Below are 21,231 nucleotides of genomic sequence, written 5' to 3' on the forward strand. Positions count from 1 at the left end.
GTTTTATAAATTCAAGTTTTGTCATTTAGCTCTTCAAATTAAAAAGTCTTGATATTCATCCTTGGCTTTCTTTTGTGGAGTTTGAGCATATCTATTGAATATAAAACCAGAAAAGAGGTTCGGACTCACTATTTATATTACAAAGTGTTATTGTTATTTAGCATCAATCATTTTTACACCAATCATTCAGAAATATTGTAAAATAAGTGTTACTTTGTAGATAAAAGGAAAGGCAACGGTCCGGGTTTTAATGAGTGAAGTGGCTCCTACGCTTGGAACTTCCATAGAGGTCATAGCTAAAGTAACTGAATCCATTACTGGTGTTTCAGCCGAGGACAAAGGCTCTGTTCAAATTTATGATACACCAGAAAAACTCAATTTCTCTCCTCGGATGCCTTCTGTATTCAAACCAAATATGGAATATGCCATAATTGTAAGTATATATTGCTATCGACACGAATAAAGTTTGAAAAAGTCCAACATATGTTTTAATACAGTTTAGTTTTAAAAAAAAATGAAGTGCAACCCTAACATTCCTTGAAAAAATTTTCACGTTGTGATGGTTCCAGTTTAACTTATAAATGTTGGTATTTTCTATATAACTGTTATACTAACATTTATTCAAATAGAAAACTCTTGAAAAACACTTTTTCTCAAAACAAAATTTATTTATCAGAATCATAGCCTTAAAGAAATCACTGCATATACTCTTACTTTCCTTTTATAGTACATTTTATACCCCCACCCCTTGTCTCAATGTTTTGGGAATTTGAAAACAAGACTTTAATTATTGTCAGCTTACCCTATTTGCATGTTTTCTGACATGAAATGTCTAGAACCTGTTTGAAACTATTCTGATAACAAATTGAAAGCATTTCAGAATACTATAAATCTAAAGTTTCGTAGTGAATCATTCCGACATTCAAGATTATCTAAAGTATCCAATCTTGCCTCTGTCTCCAATCCACATCTTACTGTTTGCCTATTTATCAATAAAAGTTCACTATTTCTGCATTAAATGGTCAGTTTAGAAATCTTGTCACAACAATATCATCTCTAACCATGTATATAACATAATTTAGCTAATATATGAACTAGATGTGTTTAAACAAAGCCATATTTGCAAAAGTTGTATCAATGAAGTAACCAGTCTGATGTATCAATTCACTAAAAGTTTTATAGAACTGACTGCTTACATCTGTTTTTTGCATAACTTCCAAGCACAGTTATTGATTTCTATACAAAAGACCTTTATGATAATAAAGTCATAGCATTTACAGATTAAATTATCTGTTTTATGACCCAGGGGTTGGCATTTTTCTCTGTTTTGTTGCCCCTGGGCCTCAAATTTGCTAAATAATTCTGCTTTTTCTGTGAATATGGAATAATTAGTACATATTTAGGATAGAACACACTATTGTTAGTTGTATTGAAGTATTTTTGTGTGTCTAGCTAGGTAGGTCACAAAAAAAAGGACATTCAGGTATTACGGCTTACGTTTGGGTTATCGAAAGGACAAGAATACCGCAACAACAAAAATCACCAAGGAATTATGAGTTTCAATGACTTGGAAGAGTACATATAAGCACTATTAAACAATTCAAATTCCAAATATGCATATATTATGAATCGACTTTGCATTCAGAGCTTTAAGTAAATAAAGGCAAAAGTAGTGTTCAAAAGTCATAAATCGATTGAGAAAAAACATATCCGGGTTACAAACCAAAACCGAGGGAAGCACTTCAACTATAAGAGGAAAACAAAGGAACAACAGGAACACCGAAGTGCAACAAAAACAAACGCCAACACACATAGAAACGAACTATTTGATAACAACTGCCATATTCCTGACTTGGTACAGGACATTTTAAGAAAAAATGGTGGGTTGAACCTGGTTTAATGGCATGCCAAACCTCCCGCTTTATGACAATGTTAAAAAATATCGCTAAAACACTACGTGACAGAAATACAGCACAAACACACGCGAGAACAATCATAACAGAGAAACGAACAAACAAATAATTTAATAGTCGACACAACATGCAAACCGCAGAACAACAACGAACATATTCCATCAACGACAAACACCATAGGATATCAAAAACAGTGACTCGCTTATTAACTAAAAAACTAACATGCAATTTCGAACTTTATACCATTATTTTACAATATTCGTCAAAACAATTTTCATGACAATGATGGTATGGAAAGGCAATTTTGTAATTATTTGGAATACAAACGATAAGACATAACAGATTATCCAACCAAAACCATAACAGAAACATCAAAAATAAATCCACGAATGTTGAATGTACAAAACGCCGAGACACGCAGCACCTCAATGCAAATTCACATTCAGTATAACAGTTATATTCGGGAATAGTTCACGTTCGGTACTTTGCAGACATACGACTTAGATGTTAAACCACAATCTTAGACGTGGTAAAAATGTCAATAGTTAGTTTAGATACAGACACATCGTATAGATCAACCAAATCGTGATGCTGTCCATAAAATTTACGGAGTGTCCGTTTTAATCTTTTCTCCTCATGACTTTGTTGGAGCAGTTTCTGCGTAATCACACTCCTGTATATGAAGTCAGTATAGTGTGAACATGCACGAGTATAACGTATCAATTGAGATATGTACACACTATACGACGGAGCATAGGGTATGTTACTGCAGAGAAATGGGAAATTGATAATTGGAAAGTTGAAATCATCCCGTTTGGCATAGATTTTAGTGTGAAGTCGTCAATCTGTGTATATATTGAGGAAAAGATCAAGGTATGAAGAAGTCCTTTTTGTATCAGTAGTATCCTTAAATTCAAGTTCACTGGGATATATGAGATGCAAGTACTGACTGAAATATGGATTATTCAGTGATAGGACATCATAAATATATCTGAAAGTAAAATTAAAGAACTTTGCAAGGTGCCTTTTCTTTTTGTCTTATAGAAGGTTCTGAATAAATTTCGCTTCATACGAGTACAAAAACAAGTCGGTCAGAAGGGGTGCACCATTAGAACCGACTGTCTGTTAAAATATCAATCCTCCAAACTCAACAAATATATTGTCGATTAAAAAGTCCAGCATTTTGATAATATCATCTTCACTGTATTTTCTGAAAGAATCAGTATGGTTCTTCACAAAATAAGAATTATTTTAACCCAAAACAAGAAATGCATATCTTCGATTCCCATTTTTATAGAAAAAGCTCTGTTTAATGAAATGGTGAAGTCGATCTTTCAATTGAGCATCGGGAATAGTAGTGTAAAGCGTAGAAAAATCAAAGGTTTTAATGTTGCTGCTAAATTGCAGAGATTGTGATCTGAGATTTAGCAGTAGATCTTTAGAATTTTCGAGAATCCACTTCTGGTTGACACCACTGGTTGAATATATCTCATCACAATATTTTTGAAGGCAATCTTTTACTGTAGAAAGAATAGTAGTCAACACTTTAGAAAGGTGTTTAGTCGAACATCTTTATGATCCAGCTACATATAGTTCTTTATACGGAGTTTTATGAAGTTTTGGTATCCAATATAATGACGGTAGATTTTCTTCGTTTTCTTTGATGTTAATACCAAATGAGAGAAGAAAAAATTGGTGATTTTGTAAAATTTCATCCTTTGTAAATGATGTTAAAGAATATGTAGGATTACCAGTTGTGCTTTTTATTCCAAGCTCTTTTGTGAGGCATTGCAAATAATGGTTTTTACATACGAAGACAATATTATTGGAGGCTTTATCTGCTGGAACAACGACATATTTGTCATGCAAAGAGGATAAAGCATCCACAACCTCCGGGTTCTTAAATGGGTTAGAAACCCTTGTGCTCATAGTACATCGTAGTTTCTGAATGCGCTTCTGATTGCATCATCAAATAGCTTTGATCCATTCAATGTGTCCACTTTTGGTTCGTCTGGTTCGCGCTTTACCCATTTTCTAGCATAGTCTTCAACTGCATCCATCAGTAACCTGAAGTTCTTTTTCCAGTTGATGGGCTGGGGAATTCTGTATTTTGGTCCCTTGGCTAACAACTCTCTTAGTTGTTCATTGGTAACGATGCCAAGGTCGCCAGTAATAACATGACCAGCTGGACTATAATTGTATTTGACGATGCACATGAGCAATCCGGAGGTTTGGATTTCACATCTTTGAGGTTAAAGGCCTCTAAAACCTTCTTATGGTTGAAAATCTTGGATGCAATAGACTTGGTGTAAGTATATGAAATGACAGGTGTAGCTTTATATTTGAAGTAATCAGGTATAGTTTTTTGTACAGATTTCCGGTGTAAATATTGCTAATATTGATAGCATCTAAACCTTTATTGGCGAATTCTACTTAAAAAAATGACGTTTTTCCCCATTTTGGAAGTAGTTGTTACGGGTTTGAATAGTCTATGGTTAGCAATGTCCATGATAATTGAAACTAATCTATACAAAACAGAATTAGAATCAATGACGGAGGTATTTTGGGTCTCTTGAAATAGTAAATAAAGTTTAGATAATGGAATGGAGTATAATTTAGTTCTGATATGGTGAATGCCTAAAGGTTTTTGAACAGACGATAACAGACTATCAATTGTCACGGTGTGAACAGCAGGTGGTGTATAATTTCTGTGACCGTGACTTCTATTTCGTCAGGCAGAAGTGTTAAATAATTGTGATTTATTGACAGTACTACACCTGGGACTAGACAAAATACCTACACCATCAATTTTGTCATTGGATCCATAGGGAATGGATGTTCCCAACTCTCTTATCCAAAAGTCTTCTCTTTGTAGACGATATGGTGTACTCAATATTGGGTCATTTGTTGAATGATATATTTTTTCTATAATCCGGACTTTCATTGGAACAATAGAATGGTCAGGCTGATTAAAATGTTTATAGAGACATTTGTTGTTATTAGGATCATTAACATTAGACCGATGGTGAATTCAACTCCCTTTACGGCTAAAACTGTGCCACTTTTACTATGAAGTTTCGTTAATGAATTAATCCTAGAATGGAAAGTTGATACGCACTACTATTTTATTCAAAGGTCAAACATAGGGCTGTGCGGCATATTTTCAACATTTATATGCCCCGAACTTCTAGGAGTTAAAACTTATACTAAAATTTTGCACTTCCCCTTTCTACACTTTGGGTCTTCCTCAGAATTCAATTTCATCGCTATCATGTGCATTTATACTGGTAACATTCCCAAGTTATGTCTCTATGAGATGAAACACAGAGATCATATCTGGGAACCAGTACGTAAACAAGGAATCTGATTACAGTAGTTGTCGTCTGTTTATGTAGTTCATACGTGTTTCTCGTTTCTCGTTTTTATATAGATAAAACCGTTGGTTTTTCCGTTTGAATGGTTTTACACTAGTAATTTTTTAGGACCCTTTATAGCTTGCTGTTTGGTGTGAGCCAATGCTCCGTGTTGAAGGCCGTACCTTGACCTATAATGGTTTACTTTTATAAATTGTAACTTGGATGGAGAGTTGTCTCATTGGCACTCATACCACATCTTCCTATATCTATAAAACAAAATATCTATGAATATTGAATATCTCCCCAAAAGAGGCGTTGTTTGTGAAACAGCTGTATTTACAAAGTGCAACCTATAGTCATAGTGCTTTATTTTATCCTCAAATTACTGTATTCAAATACCAATAGTGGTAGGTTTATATCCATTATTTGTAGGATTGCTTTCTCATTGACGTAATTTCTTCATATTCTTTTATTCATAATCATAAATTTTTATAAAGTCTTTAGATTTGTTTATATTACATGTTATTCTATGAACATGATTTTAGTTACGGGCAACACAACATGATGACAGTCCTATAAAGCCACCGTTAGGTATGGTGAACATGACAGTGACGTATTATGTACCCGTGATCACAGAAAAACAAAACGTTAGACCTGAATCATCTGGTAGTGGTGGTCAAGTCATGCCTATTGGACAAATGCAACAACCTGAAACTAGAGATGAAGAAAAAGTCTTGTTGTCAAGGCTTATACGAATACCTGAATCAGGAATAATTGTTTTATCAGCAAACTTTCCGAGAGCGGCCAAAAATGGAAATATAAGGGTAATTTGAAATATATAAGAGATAAAATATACATATAAGTGAATTTCATTTATAGAAGACTGTTACGTGTATACTGCACGAACGGGCAATTGCCATTCTACGAAAAAGGTTAATCACCAAAATGTTTATGTGACATGTTACCTTTTTATTGTACTATACCAATAACAAAATGATTAGAACATTATGTTAACTTAACAATAGCGTAATTTGAACCTTTGCTTTAATTTGTGACATCATGCCGCTTGAACTGTCTTTGTTAACTAGGCTTGTATTCGTCGATTAATATCTCTGCTTCATATTTGGCTGTTACACGAAAGTGCTTAAATGTTTACAATATAGTCACATTGATATCATGTTATCAGACCCGTCAAGATATTTGACAACGAAACGACTGAGATATAAGATTTCAATTACATATATTCATATACACAGTTGAAGACGAATTTTACGCGACTGTCATACAAGTGAGCGGATTAACTTGTTATAAAACTAGGTTAAATCCGCCATTTTCTACATAAGAAGATACCTGCACCAAGTCGAGAATATGACAGTTGTTTTCCATTCGTTTGATGTTTTTGAGATTTTTATGTTGCCATTTGATAAGGGACTCTTCGTTTTGAATTTTTATTATTTTACTTTTTACCAAAATTACATGGAATTAGACCGGCAACTTTGGCGAATTCGATAAAACAGCGATTATATAGAAGTTATAGCGAGAAATGAAGGGACACGGATTAATTTAGAGAAACTCAGATACCAGTAGATTAAAGGTCTAACTTTTATTGTTAACGAACTTACAAATTCGTTACCCGAATGTACAAATGTACACTACGGATTTATCAATAGTACGTGACTGTATGGCTTAGATGTTTAGAGACACGGTGAAATAAATGAGATTATGAGTGTGTTGTAGAAGTCATATTCATGATATGAGCCATGTTTGATACCAAACGTTTTAATATTAGACAAGTCATTTTATATATAAAATAGTTCACTATAAACAAAAGTGGCCATCCAAAAGACCCAATAAAGTGTTCAAAGCAGAATAAAACCTAAAAATGACAAAACAAAATAATAATGTACATTATAAATTAAAGATATTAGAAACTGCTTAAAACATGCAAGCAAAATGTATTGCATATACTATTTATATATTATTGGCCTATTATTTATGCATTTATCAATGGGTTTTCAGTCGGTAACTTGATTATTAAAAATTTTCAGAATAAGAGTGTATTATGCAAATAAGATGAATTAAATTAAAAACTGAAGTGAAATGAGTGCATTACGTTTCGTATTTGTAAATATGTGCTTCAAGAAGGTCTAAGTCATCGATCGTGGCGTAAGTATACCTTCATTTAAAGAATTATTGAGCTGTGGTCTAACAGTTGTTTTTTTCATTCGTTTGATGTGTTTGAGCTTTTGATTTTGCCATTTGTTTAGGGACTTTCCGTTTCGAATTTTTCTTGGAGTTCGGTATTTATGTTATTTTTTTTTTACTTTTTTCCTATATCAAAGTTTGCAAACTTAAAACCTTTTACGTTTTATTGTGCTGCACATTAGTACATCATATCATCCATCACATATCTAGGTAGCTAAGTTGGAGTTTGTAGTTAAGAAAGAGACGTCAAACAAAAACAAAAGCAAAACGAAAATAACTGAATACTTTTGTGATTTTTCCGTATCCTGGTGTAAACTTTGTCTTGCTGAATTTCTCATTTGTTTAACAGCAGTCACCTATTTATGTATATATATATATAATATAGTTTAAATCATTACTTACAGGCGTTCTATCGTGGTGCCAGTGCAAATAAACGTGTTAATCGAGCGGAATCCCCTAGCAGAAACTACATTCAGGTTTCTGTTAGGAACAATAAAGCTGCAAAGGTGTGTATTGAAATAAATTGAACAAATGCAAATTAATAAAGAACGCCTTTATTGATGTTTTTCATATCAAAGTCAATGTCACAGTAAAGGTTTCAACATGGAAAAAAATCACCTCACTGCAAGTTCAAGATGAACACAAGCACGCTTTTGAACTTGATGAGGAAAAAGCTATATGTGTACATTCAAGAACGAAGCTATGGGGTGGTATAAATTGATGATAAATCAAATCTTGCAAAGATATCTTACAATTTATTCCAACAAAATCTTGAATTATATAACTTATCGAATTATGATATCACATTTCAAAGAAATTATGATATCACTTTAACGTAAAAACAATGATCTTTCAATAAGATGATTAAATAAGTTAATTACTTATACACTCAATTTCATGAATTTTGTAAGATCAAAAGTATTGCAATTGTTTTGCGCAGATGATGGTTTGTCCTTAATACATTTTGTTGTCACTATACTAAGAATATATCAATTGTGGTTAATTGATCAAATTTAAACAGAATTTAAAAACGAAAATTCATTCTAGTCATGCTATCACGGAAAGTTGTATGTATTTACAAATATGATTCTTGTTTAGCCAGGGGAGTATTTACCACTACTTGTGAAAGTCACAGAATCAATTCAATACTGTAGTTATAAAGTGAGTATTCCTTGTAAAATAACATTACATTTTAAGAAATAAAACAGAACCTAATAGAACATACACTTCTCAATCAACATGTGCATGCTTATCAACAATTCTTTTGAATTACAGGCAAGAGTAGTTTGTCGATATTCAAATGATATAAATCTATTAGGAAGATACAAATCAAATAAAAACAAAACAAAAACTGAGGAACGCATTAACTTGTTCAAACTTTTTCAGAATTTAAGATCTATAACAGACTGTCAATATTTCAAATAGGTCTCACGAATTGATTAATTTCTTTGTTTAACCGTGCAACATGTTTTATGTGCCTTTTCCTAGTGAGGAGATTGTAATTCAGTGACTGTCTTTGGTCGCTTTTATTTTTTTCTTTTGTAGAAAATCCGACTTGACTTTTTCGTTTTAATAGCTTCACTTTTTGTCGTTTCTGGGTCTTTTATAGATCACTATACTGTATCGGTTTGCTTATTGTTGGAGCTCGTACGGTAACCTTAAGTTGCTTACATATACCTCATTTGGCCTGTTATGAATAGTTGTTTTATTTTGAAATTATATCACATATTCTCATTTTTATTTTGCACGCTGTCAGATTTTCAAAAGAGGGTAAAGATACCAAAGGGATATTTAAAATCATATGTAAAAAAACAAACTGGCAAAGCTATGGCAAATAAAAAAAACCACGCAAAAACCAACAGTAAACAAAACACAAAAAATTTGTGTCGATGATCGATTATGAAGTGATAATTTGTCATCTATTCCTCGTGAAGGGGTAGTTTTTGAGTTGAATATGTTATCTATAATTATAGTATGAAACACAATAAACCTTATTGGACGACAGAAGTACTTAAAATCTCTTTTTTTAAATTCATTTCTTTGAAGCAATACTCATTTAAGTACAATTCTTAATTTCTACTGTAGTTTAAACGTCAATTAAAAATCTTAATACGTAAGAATTAGAACTTTTTTTTTTTTCGTTGACAGGTATTTTCGAAAGGATCCCTTGTAACACAGGGTAGATTTACAATGACACAAGAAAAACAGCGAAACCAAAGACTGATGATAACATATGGAATGGTTCCTCAAGCCAAGTTATTGGTATATTATGCCAGACGACAAGATGGTGAAATTGTGGCTGATGCTATCAGCATACCTATTGAAGACATATTTGACAATGCAGTGGGTATTTTTAAGGTTATGATTGATATAACAGTCTTTTTTGTATCAAAGTTGATGCTATTTTGTGTAAATTATCATTGAGTATGAAAACTTGTTTCTGTTGAACAGAGTTTAATATTTTTGGGTCCATATTTAACGATTCATAAATAAACAAACCATCTTCTTTATCTAAATAAACGGTGATTGCAGAAGTCTTCACAGATACTAAATTCATAAATTAGTACTCCAAAGAAGCATTTTTAAATAAAAAATACCAGTGGCGCTAAAATCAAACAACTAGCTGACCTTATCAAAGTTGGAAATCTAGAAATATATTTGTTCATTTTTTAAAACTGTTTGATTTTGTTTTTGTTTAATTGACCGGATAAAATGATTGCATTACAATTGTGTTCCTTTATTTACCTTTACACCCATGTATTGTTATAGGACGGGTTTTTATGTGCATAGAGAATTCTGTTCCGTTCCTACTATCATACGCCCTTGATAATGAGTTAAGTTTCAGAATGATTATTCAAAATACTACTAACAAGAATGTCATATCTATCTTTTAATTTTGATATTTTAAAGGTGTCTTTGAAATTTAACAAGAAAACAGCAACACCAGGAGAAGAAGTAAGCCTGCAAGTGACGGCTGATCAAAAGTCCCTAGTGAATGTTCTGGCTGTTGATAAGAGCGTTCTTTTACTGAAATCAGGAAACGACATCACAACACAAGATGTAAGTTGAATGCAGCTTCAATAAATATGTTTCGAAATTTCTCGCTCATTTATTGATTGTTAACGACCGCACATTTTATTGAGCTATATATTGTATCATTAATGCTACATATTTAATCCTTATGTTATCACCTTGAAAGGTTTTTAATGAGCTCCAAAGATATAACAACTTTGGTAATTTGCCACGATTTGGTGGATGGGACTCCTGGATACCTACTCCTGTAAACGACAGGGATGCATTTTCCGTTTTCCAGGTGAGTCTGCACAAATGACAAAATTGCTCGTGTTTAAAAACAAATTCACACACATTTAGAAAAGGGGGAGTTGGTAAAGAAAAGATAACCTTGCATGTTAAACAACTGTTTGGCGATTCTAAATCCTTTACAAATTTACCAAATGAACACTAGTAATATATCGATCGGTATTTGTACAATTTTAACCTTCATGGCAATTAAATTATGGAAAAGAGAGGCAAAAAATACCAAAGGGAAATTCAAACTCATAAGTCGAAAGAAAACTGACATCGCCATGGCTAAAAAAGAAAAAGACCAACTGCATTTTCGCGACTTAGTGACTTAGTGAAGAAACTCCAATCATCACAATGAACACAACTTTCTAAATACGCCAAGTCTCGTGCAATTAATCATCAAATTAATATGCATGCACCGGAACAGCAGGTCTGGATGTTGTAATATTATCAATCTTTCAGACTACAACCGTTTGAAATTTTAACTCGCCTATGTTATGACCACAAGTGTTTTAAAAATTACTTACTGTTGCGAATGTGTGGTGAATGTGTTCTTTAATATATTGGAATAAGTAAATGATGTCTGATTGTCAAAATATAACTATCCATCAAAGCCTGAATGACATAGTATAAGAAATGTAAGGTCGCCGTCGGCTTTTATCATTGAGCAAAATCACACTGTAGCGTAAGCTATAAAAGGTACTGACATAGAAAAAGATAAAAATGATTAACTAAACCAAAGGACTGATTTACGCTTAAACAACAAACGAGAAGAAAATACGAAGAAAAGCAACAACGACAACCACTGAATTACTGGCTCATGATATTCCAATTGAACATTTCTATTAAAAGTGGCTTCTGCCTTTCATTGAACTTTTACTGATATTTTATAGGGAGCAGGTGTTTATGTTTTGACTGATATTTAAAGGGTGCAGGTGTTTATGTTTTGACTGATATTTTATAGGGAGCAGGTGTTTATGTTTTGACTGATATTTTATAGGGAGCAGGTGTTTATGTTTTGACTGATATTTTATAGGAAGCAGGTGTTAATGTTATGACTGATATTTTATAGGGAGCAGGTGTTTATGTTTTGACTGATATTTTATAGGGAGCAGGTGTTTATGTTTTGACTGATATTTTATAGGGAGCTGGTGTTTATGTTTTGACTGATGCAGTATTGTTTCAATATACACATCCGAGTAAGTAATTGTATGTGTTGCAATGTAATTTCTGAATAACTTATTATCATTATTCTAATGTACGCTATGTTTTTTGTTAACAAGTGTTTATAAGATTCCTAATATTCTTAAATCTTTACCAAAAAACGTACATATTTCATTTTCTTTGTTTTACCCTATATCAGAATTTATACCCAACGATAATGTTAACAGAGAAATCATAATATTTAAATTATTGTAGAATATATACGAAAAGAAATCAACATTTATTTGATATTTTGAATTAGCAATTTTCAAGAATATGCATTGTAAAAATGTCACGTACATTTAAATAATATTCGATAATCGCAACACAACCATCGTATTTCAATCAAACTACTGGACAAAGGAAAAAAGATCCTTCGTTATTTAGTGAGCCACAATTGATTGCAGGAACAAAATTATTACTGCTTCACTTTCTTTTACATTTTTTTTATCCTTTCCGACTCTGACTTATTACCCTAAACATTTTTTACTACTACTTGGTTGTTGCAGCTTATGATTGATTTTCAGTTCCCGTTGATAATATTCACCAAGTAGCGGTTCACACGATTCAGACCATAAAACTATTTTCTGCAAAAGACAAGATAAAAGTTATGTTTCGTCCCCTGCAACTGCTAAACTTATGTAAATTGCAATCCTTAAAAAAAGATAGATTTTATAGATAGATTAATGTCATGACATCGATTGGTTACTTCATTGCGCAAATGTCATTTGATATATCAAAAACAATCTCAATATTGAGATATTTGACTTGTGATGGTCAATTCTAAACGGAACGTTTAAAACAATTTAATATGAGTAGCAGCCTCACCCATTCCATCTTTTTATCAGGCAATTGGTAGTAAAGAGTTGATGATAATGCTGTTTCTTTTTTCTAAATGTAAATTAATATGAGAGTGCTTTTACAACTTTTTCAGTTTTGCCAGAAATTGAAACCTTGTCTGTTTGTAAGATAGAATAAAAAATTATTAATTACAATATTTGACAGATTAATCTCTTCTGAAATTCGATTGTTTTTGTTTGGCTTTTCAAACTTTTGATATCCAGTGAACATCTTCAAAAGGATATTAATTTCCTTTTAAATGTTTCATTATTCATTCACATTTTACTTTTCATATATTTTGTTTTTTAATCTAAGATGAGATTTTGTGTTGTTTTTTTTCCATCGCATTTTTCAATCTACAAATAAAAACGTCTTAAAGTTGGTATTGCACTTTAAGTGAGCATGCATTTTCAAATCCATCGCTCCTCAGCTTCCTGTTTAACGAATGCTTATATTTTCTTAAAATAATCTATGCAATTTTCCTCACATTCTTTAAGGAACTACAGAAACGAACTTCTTAAAATGTGTAATACGCCTTCATGTGAACACGTTATATCGTGTGATGAATCATCATATACAATGCTCTTCACCTTCCTGTCTACTGGATACTAAGAGCGGGGTATCATTATTGAGAAATAGCTCACAGTTCTGATGAAGCTACATCTAAAAAAGTGTTTATTTCATTTATAGCCCTGGGTCAATACCGCTTCTTCTTGATCGATCTACCTCCGATGGTATCATCAGCTTAGTAGTCAGTGCTTCAGTAATGACACGATTTATAACATACACGTATTTAAAATTCACCGTTCATAAATTTATTAGATACTTGAAAACTAAGGTTCCAACTTCCCCAAGCATAGTCGACCTTAGATGATTTTAAGTATTCTGTATTGCGGCCAAATAGCTCATTGCAACGTTTTACGCATCCTTGGCTTTTAAATGTTTTTGAGCTTTCCTGATGAAGGTAAATCAATAATAGAGCTTCGGACGCACGAATCTAAGAGCGTGTGTATTTCATGTGCTTGTTATTTACAATACAGAAAAAAAGTCAAATAACATTAGATATTGCATCAAATACTTAGGCTTTTCTCGTGATAATATGATGATGTCGGCTATGTCTGGTGGCTTTAGTGGTAATGGTGCTTTGGCTGGGGGCGGAGGTGGGCTGATGTCGCCCACACGAACAAGAAAAAATTTTCCCGAGACATGGCTTTGGGTTGACAGAACAACAGGGTAAGATTATACTTTTTGCTCTATATTTTAATAATATATTGCCTGATAATTGTGTGTTATAAAATTTAGGAATTCTTGAGCTTGGATAATTCTGTTTAAATCAACGCAGAACAGCTGAGAGTATATCCAATTATTTATTTATTTCTCAAAACTATTGTTAACCTACTTAACAAATAGAAGAGTTGGTTCATGATATTGCGTAACATGAACGTGATATTGTTTACATGGTAAACTTTTTACATGTTGCATTTTTTTTTTAGAATGTCTGAAAGTATAAAAAAACACTATTGTACACTATTTATATTTTAAACAGTCAAGAGGAACAAAATGACATATTGGTTATACATTCATAATTCAGTAACACAAGGACGCACCAAGAATGCGTCGCAATATACGGTTTCCAACAAAATACAACTGTATTTAGATATATCAAGCCGAGTATAGAAAACAATCACACTAGAAATTTGAATTTCGTTGTTTTAATTTTAACTTTCATTGAAAAATGTAAAATCACAAAAATACTGAAGTCCCAAATCAAACGGCAAAATCAAAAGTTCTAACACATCAAACGAATGGATAACAACTGTCATATTCCTGACTTGGTACAGGCATTTTCTTATGTAGAAAATGGTGGATTGAACCTGGTTTTATAGCTAGCTAAACCTCTCACTTGTATGACAGTCGCTTCAAATTCCATTATATTGACAACGATGCGTGAACAAAACAAACAAACACAATAGGTAAAAATGTCAAAAATAGGAGTACAGCAGTCAACATTGTGTTATCATCTTAATCACTATAATAACAAACAAATGTAACGAAGAAGCACAAAAAGGCATACATCAAATTTAACATCCTCATTTTGCTTATATTATACGATTTTATTTATCTATGTAAAATCCACCCATAAAGGATGGAAGGTTTTAAGTACTGGCGTAAAATCGCGCGTTTGAAATTCGCACAGGTAGACATAAAATAATTTTGTCGTTCAAAAGACCATTAGGTTTTATCAAGATATATTTAAATAATAAATTTGTCGTGAAAACATCTCAAACCGATACAAGGAAACATTATTGAGACTTGCCAACATTAACGGTACACACTTTGATAGTTTGTCTGTATTTTATAATATGCTACTGAATATGACAGTTGTTTTCCATTCGTTTGATGTGTTGAGCTTTTGATTTTGCCATTTGATAACGAATTCTCCGATTTGAATTTTCCTGGGTGTTCGGTATTTTTGTTTTTATACTTTCTGCTATTAGAAAAGAAGTTAACTTTAAATCTGTGGTTTTATTGTTTGATTGTTTTGTCTTTATGTATTACCTGTGAATTTGATATATTTTAGTTACAAATTTTGGGTTAAATAAATCAAATACAATGTATTATTAGAGATTTGTTATGGTATTGATCGCTTAAATTTAATTCTTCAGTAAATACGGTTGTATATTTAGCCCAGTAGCTATACTTTGTTATATTTGTACTGGCATGAAAATACTGACTTCTTTTATTGAAAGGTTCTGTTTAAAATTGTATCTCCCTCATGAATAGCTCTGTTCCCATGTCTGTGTCTTTACTTGTTTGGTTTTATCAGCTCATCAATATTTGTATTTGGTTTTTGATTTTCAAATAGTTTGCCATGAACATCACTAAAGAGACAATAATTGTCCAAATGAGAATCTCTGCAACAAATCGGTACCGTTATTGTTGTTTCTCCCTACAATCGTATTTACATCATGAAACTTTAAGGCATGCTCAGGTATTTATTCAAGTTTGTTAAGTAAGCATACACGCTGCATATTTTCAAATTTCAATTCAAAGACGATATTTGCCTTATTTTCAATTTCAAAAAATGCAATAACATTAGGCAGATTACTTTCTCATTATAATAAATATTAAAAAAATTGGTTAATGAATTTACAATTTTGTGCTTATATGCTTAGGAAAGTAGATATGAAAACTCGCTCACTTTCCTTATAAGGTTTCCATTCCCAAATAAAATCAATGGAAGATTACGTATTAGAGGATTAATAAGAATTAGTGGATTCGTAAACGATAATCAACGAGCGTCTTTAGTCGCAAGTTGATTATCGTTTCCGAATCCACTACTTCTTATAAATTCTCTAGCTTAACCCATTTCCAATAAAACGACTGTCTGTTTTACGTTTTGACAATAGATCAACGGAATTTCATAAAGATAACATCGTATTTTGTCTTTTTTGTTCAATAATAGTTAGAATTGATTATATCCACACGGTTCATATCTGTATTAACATAAGTCTAATATAGCTTAAATGGGGTGTTAGCTCCCCATTTGAACTCCAAATTTCATATTGGTAAATAAATATTTTATTTCATGTTAAATCATCACAAATTATTCAAATTGAATAGATTTTGGTATTTATGGTTTATTTAAAAAGACATATACTAATATACAAAATTTATTTAAAAAGTTTTAAAAAGTTTTAAAATTTCAACCACCAAAATTTTGTTGTCTGAGTGTTGGCTACCATTTAGCCGTACTTATCAATAAAGATAAAGATAAAAAGATAAAAAAAAAGCCGTACTAATCCAAGTCTTTAAGGTTAGCGTGATCGTTTAGTCGTTGGTAACAAAAATCATAACGGTTTATTTTATCAAGGACTTGTACAGATATACAATTTATACAATTCCTTGATTTTATAGTGGTTACAACTATTGTGTAATAGCCACAATCGTATAAAGGTTCATTCATTATAACGATGTTAAAAATCGACCAATGTTCAAACCTGACATCCGGAATAAACTTTTTTTTTATGATTTTAAAGAAAACGTTTTATTTATTTTTTCTCTTGTCATTTTTATATTTTTATATTGCTATATAATTATAATCAAGAACTTTCAAATGTAGAACATGATCTTCCTTAAAAAAAATAACACCCAAAATAAAACAAACTAAAATATTTTGAAAAGAACAAGAACAAACCAAGATAGAATATGTATTTCAAAGATTACAGAAGCTAATTATCAATGAGACAGGAATCCAGTTTATTTACATGTATTGACATTTAAGCGCTTCAAGAGTTTGATTCAAACATTGATTTATGTCAGCACTCGTGGTATAGTGGTATCATGCATAGACTGAAGACCGTAATGATTTACGATGAAAATACGCGCGAGTTCGAACCCTTCATACAAAACTCGTTTTTTGAGAGGATAAAATATCGTAAGTTAAAAGTCAAAAGTTATAATATAAGTAATCTTATGTCAACACAGTGGTCAGTGGATTCTTAAAAAATAATCTACAGTAAGAACAATAGACTGACGTCAGAGAAATGGGTAAACTGTACCATATTCAAAAAATTAAACCGTGAAACTAATTAGAATCTATAGCAATATAAAAAAACGTACTATACATTATACGGAAGCCGCAGAGTAAGATGAAATAGTTGCATATTAACCATTGGTTTGGTTCTAAACTTTAAGCTCTGATGGAACAGCTACTATCAAGACGACAGCACCTGATACAATTACAGAATGGGTGGCGTCAGCGTTTGCTGTAAATCCTGTTTCGGGTCTTGGTGTGGCAGCACAAACGGCAAACGTAAATATCAATTCATTTATTGTATTCATATAATAAATTGTTCAATTTTGTTGCCTATTTTGAAAAGGAATTGTTTTTGTTACAATTACTGTTTATACGACATATTAGACCAAATCAAATTCAATATGAAAATGCTTTAGACTTTATATGTAATATTTTTTCGTTTTAGTTGACGACATATCAGAAATTTTTCCTGCGATTTGAACTTCCGTTTTCTGCAATTAGAGGTGAAATTATAATAGTTCAAGCCACTGTCTTTAATTACTTAGACCAGGATCAACAGGTAAAGTGGTTTTCATGAAATATCAATTTTGGTAAAAATGCATGCAACAAAATCGAAAATTAAAATATCATTTCTTTTATTTATGGTCTTAATCTTGAAAATCACATGAAATAGTTTTTATACCAAAAACTGTTCAACATTTCCAATTATATCATTTATATCAGGATCTGTCATTATTTTAATGAAATATGTAGAAGTTTATCAAGAGCTTACAGCTCCTACTCAGACTTTATAAAATGTCACCAGTGTCTGAGCAAAAAGTTTATGAAACAGGGTTATGTCAAGGAACGTCTCGTCCTTTTTCTAAAAAAAAGTTCATCGGAAGATATCAAGGCCTTGTAAATAAATATTCCGTATCAACTTCACAAATAAGACATGATGGTATTGAAGTATAGATTCTAGGTACTGACGTTGTTTGTCATCTTAATTACGTTTTATATTGTTCTTTTGTTGGTCCTTGTAAATTATTAACCTTTACTGTTTTGTCTATTTTTGGTAATATCGTTTTGGCGTGGCTTGGAACTTAGACAACCCGCCATTGAATTATTGTGCTAAGGTCATTTTTTTGTATTCTTGTCTTTCATTTTTTAGCTTCTGTGCTTTGTCTATATGCCATTTTGTTTTTCTTTGTTGACATATTTGTTTGTTTTTATAGTGATTAAGATCATTACACAATGTTGACTGCTGTACCCCTATTTTTGATAATGGAATTTTATGCGACTGTCATACAAGGGAGAGGTTAAGCTAGCTAACAACCAGGTTCAATCCACCATTTTCTACACAAGAAAATGGCTTTACCAAGTCAGGAATATTACAAATGTAATACATTCGTTTAATGTGTTTGAGCTTTTGATTTTGACATTTGATAAAGGACTTTCCGTTTTGAATTTTCCTTGGAGTTCGGTATTTTGTTATTTTACTTTATACATCAAATAAGCTGTTACAAAAACATTTTTACAAAATCTCATTAAAAAAACATTATTATTAATTAATCAAATGACGACATCAAGCGGCAAATACTAAATGCATATTAAGGATAAGGTTTTGTATAACTTTGACTTTGCTGAGCCGGATTATGAACGTACTAGTGAGGAAGGTAATAGTTCTCACGAAGAAAAGGTTCCAAAGCCCGAATATATCATTCGAAATCCCAGCCGCCGACAAGGTTATACATAGAAGAATCAAATACCGACCATAACTGTTTTTTCATCATTAAACTTTCTTCAACAAACACATTTATAAAAAAAATTAAGTGATAGGAATTGATAAAATTCTGTCGAGTTTACAGGTCTTCAAATATAGGATACTTGTTTTCATGAAAGGAAAGTGTAAAAGCTATGAACGCTTTGTTGAACAACACACGTCTTCGGATGACTCACGATTACAGTATGACATGAAATAATAATTAAATTGTTTGGGAAAGCTTTTAAAAACAAGTTTATACGAATGTATGATACCAATTGCAATGAATATGATATATATATATGAAGAAACATAAACCTGGATCAGGGAAGTTCATGACTAGACGTTTGAGTAGCAAAATATAAAACAAAAATCAAAAGAGAAAGAGAAAGGACAGTCAAAATTGTTTTCTTTAACTATGTATAATGTAGTTTTACCTTTGATACAACTACGTCATATGAAAACCCCTTGCCTGGGGCTTAAACAATTGGCATAACATATTCTGTAAAGCAAGCTATGAAACAAACAAACAAACAAAAACAAACATCCTGACACCAAACAACGACAACGACTGAATTACATTTTCCTTATTTGGGTAAACACTATGTTGAATCTAAATCGTAAACAGATTGCGTGTTTGATCATATAAGCTATAACATATTGATATTGGCTCCAGGACTTTTGTTTTCTAAGATTGAAAAAAAAAACAACATCTCCCAATTTTTTTATATTAAACGTTTCGGGAACAGTGTTTTAGAATATTATTTTTTCATAGATTGTAAAATTACTTTTTTCTAAGTACTTTGTAGAATGATATAAAAGTAAATGAAGATGAAATTTTTGTTAGTTTGATTAACGAAAAAAATGGCATAAACGTTACGACAATCTTAGTTATCTTAGATATCTTGAGAAAGATGAAACCTTACTTATAGTACAAACTTGAGATAATACTATTATAAAAATTTAACTTGCGATGAAATCAGTTTCATTGGATCTAGGCTTATTGCTATTATAACATTTACCAAGTTTCATTTCTGTATTAAATAAGATCAGTCAACTTTATTCATCAGGTATCTGTGAAGCTGTCAAACAATGCTGACTTCAGTTTTGTAGATGGAAATGGAAACAGTTTTAATCCAGGTGGTGATGGTTGGACAAAGGTAAATATACTTTAAATAAAACACTACCTTTAAAAGAATAGCGTTGCAGGAAAGGAAAATACTTTGGTCAAGGACAAACAAAAATATACTACGTTAAACTTAACATAGGTAAAAACAAAGCTTATGCACCTTTTGAATTGTAAACGACATTATCCATTACAGAACTGTGTACAATCGTTGCACTGAACACATCTGGTTTACACTTATGTTACAGAATGTGTCCTTCAAGAATTCCACTGTTTGTTTGCTTTATAGCTAGACAACTAATCAAGAACTTATAATGTAGGTGAAAATGGATTTTGTGTTTTTTATTGTTCTTTAACAAAACGCATCAAAGATCACAGGCTTATAATGTAGTACACCAGACGCGCATTTCATCTACACAAGATACATGAAATAAGTTGGAAAACCAAATCAGTTACGATGTATGAGGACATTGCAAACAAAATAAAGCTAAAATGTTGACCCAAATTTGACGAAGGTCATCTATGCTTGGTGTAGTAAAACATAAGTATTTTGTGTTGATGGTCTGTCATGTCACAACATTAGTGTGGATTACTGGGCTGCTGATATCCTCTTGCAGAAACGCTCTCAGCGGGAGAATCTACCAATTTGTTGACAAAACTCACCACAGTTACAAGGATTACCGTACATGTCTTCTTTGACTCCAACCGACGTTTTATTTACAATCGTTTTTGCTCTGGTAGAACCTTGCCATATTGAACAATTTGGTATTTCTTTTAGATAACTGTATACAAGGTTAACCTTTCAATAGACTGAAAGTCAATTCAATTCGAATTATGAAATAAACATCGTATTTACCTTTAGGCATTATTAATATAATTACTATTTTTATCATTTTTATTATTGATTATAAGATAACAGAAAAAGACAAACGTCTGGGAAATACCAACAAAATCATTGAAAGCGGGAAAGAGGAACACCCAAACAATAGTCTACTACACAA

At 31.8% G+C, this 21,231-nt stretch overlaps 1 protein-coding gene across 1 annotated transcript in view; it reads left to right on the forward strand.

The window, feature by feature from the left end:
* LOC127737264 (CD109 antigen-like) overlaps window positions 1–21,231 on the forward strand; it is a 70,399-nt gene that overhangs the window by 18,374 nt on the left and 30,794 nt on the right. Inside the window, exons 11-22 of the mRNA XM_052247820.1 lie at window positions 221–433; window positions 5,815–6,093; window positions 7,879–7,980; window positions 8,573–8,635; window positions 9,623–9,817; window positions 10,385–10,534; window positions 10,674–10,787; window positions 11,925–11,979; window positions 13,906–14,056; window positions 17,522–17,639; window positions 17,809–17,922; window positions 20,175–20,264. Of these exons, the coding sequence (XP_052103780.1) occupies window positions 221–433; window positions 5,815–6,093; window positions 7,879–7,980; window positions 8,573–8,635; window positions 9,623–9,817; window positions 10,385–10,534; window positions 10,674–10,787; window positions 11,925–11,979; window positions 13,906–14,056; window positions 17,522–17,639; window positions 17,809–17,922; window positions 20,175–20,264 (1,644 nt within the window). The remainder of the gene's footprint in view (window positions 1–220; window positions 434–5,814; window positions 6,094–7,878; window positions 7,981–8,572; window positions 8,636–9,622; window positions 9,818–10,384; window positions 10,535–10,673; window positions 10,788–11,924; window positions 11,980–13,905; window positions 14,057–17,521; window positions 17,640–17,808; window positions 17,923–20,174; window positions 20,265–21,231) is intronic.

Source organism: Mytilus californianus, unplaced genomic scaffold (genome assembly GCF_021869535.1).
Source record: "Mytilus californianus isolate M0D057914Y unplaced genomic scaffold, xbMytCali1.0.p SCAF_4, whole genome shotgun sequence".
In the NCBI taxonomy this organism is placed as follows: Eukaryota; Metazoa; Mollusca; class Bivalvia; order Mytilida; family Mytilidae; genus Mytilus; species Mytilus californianus.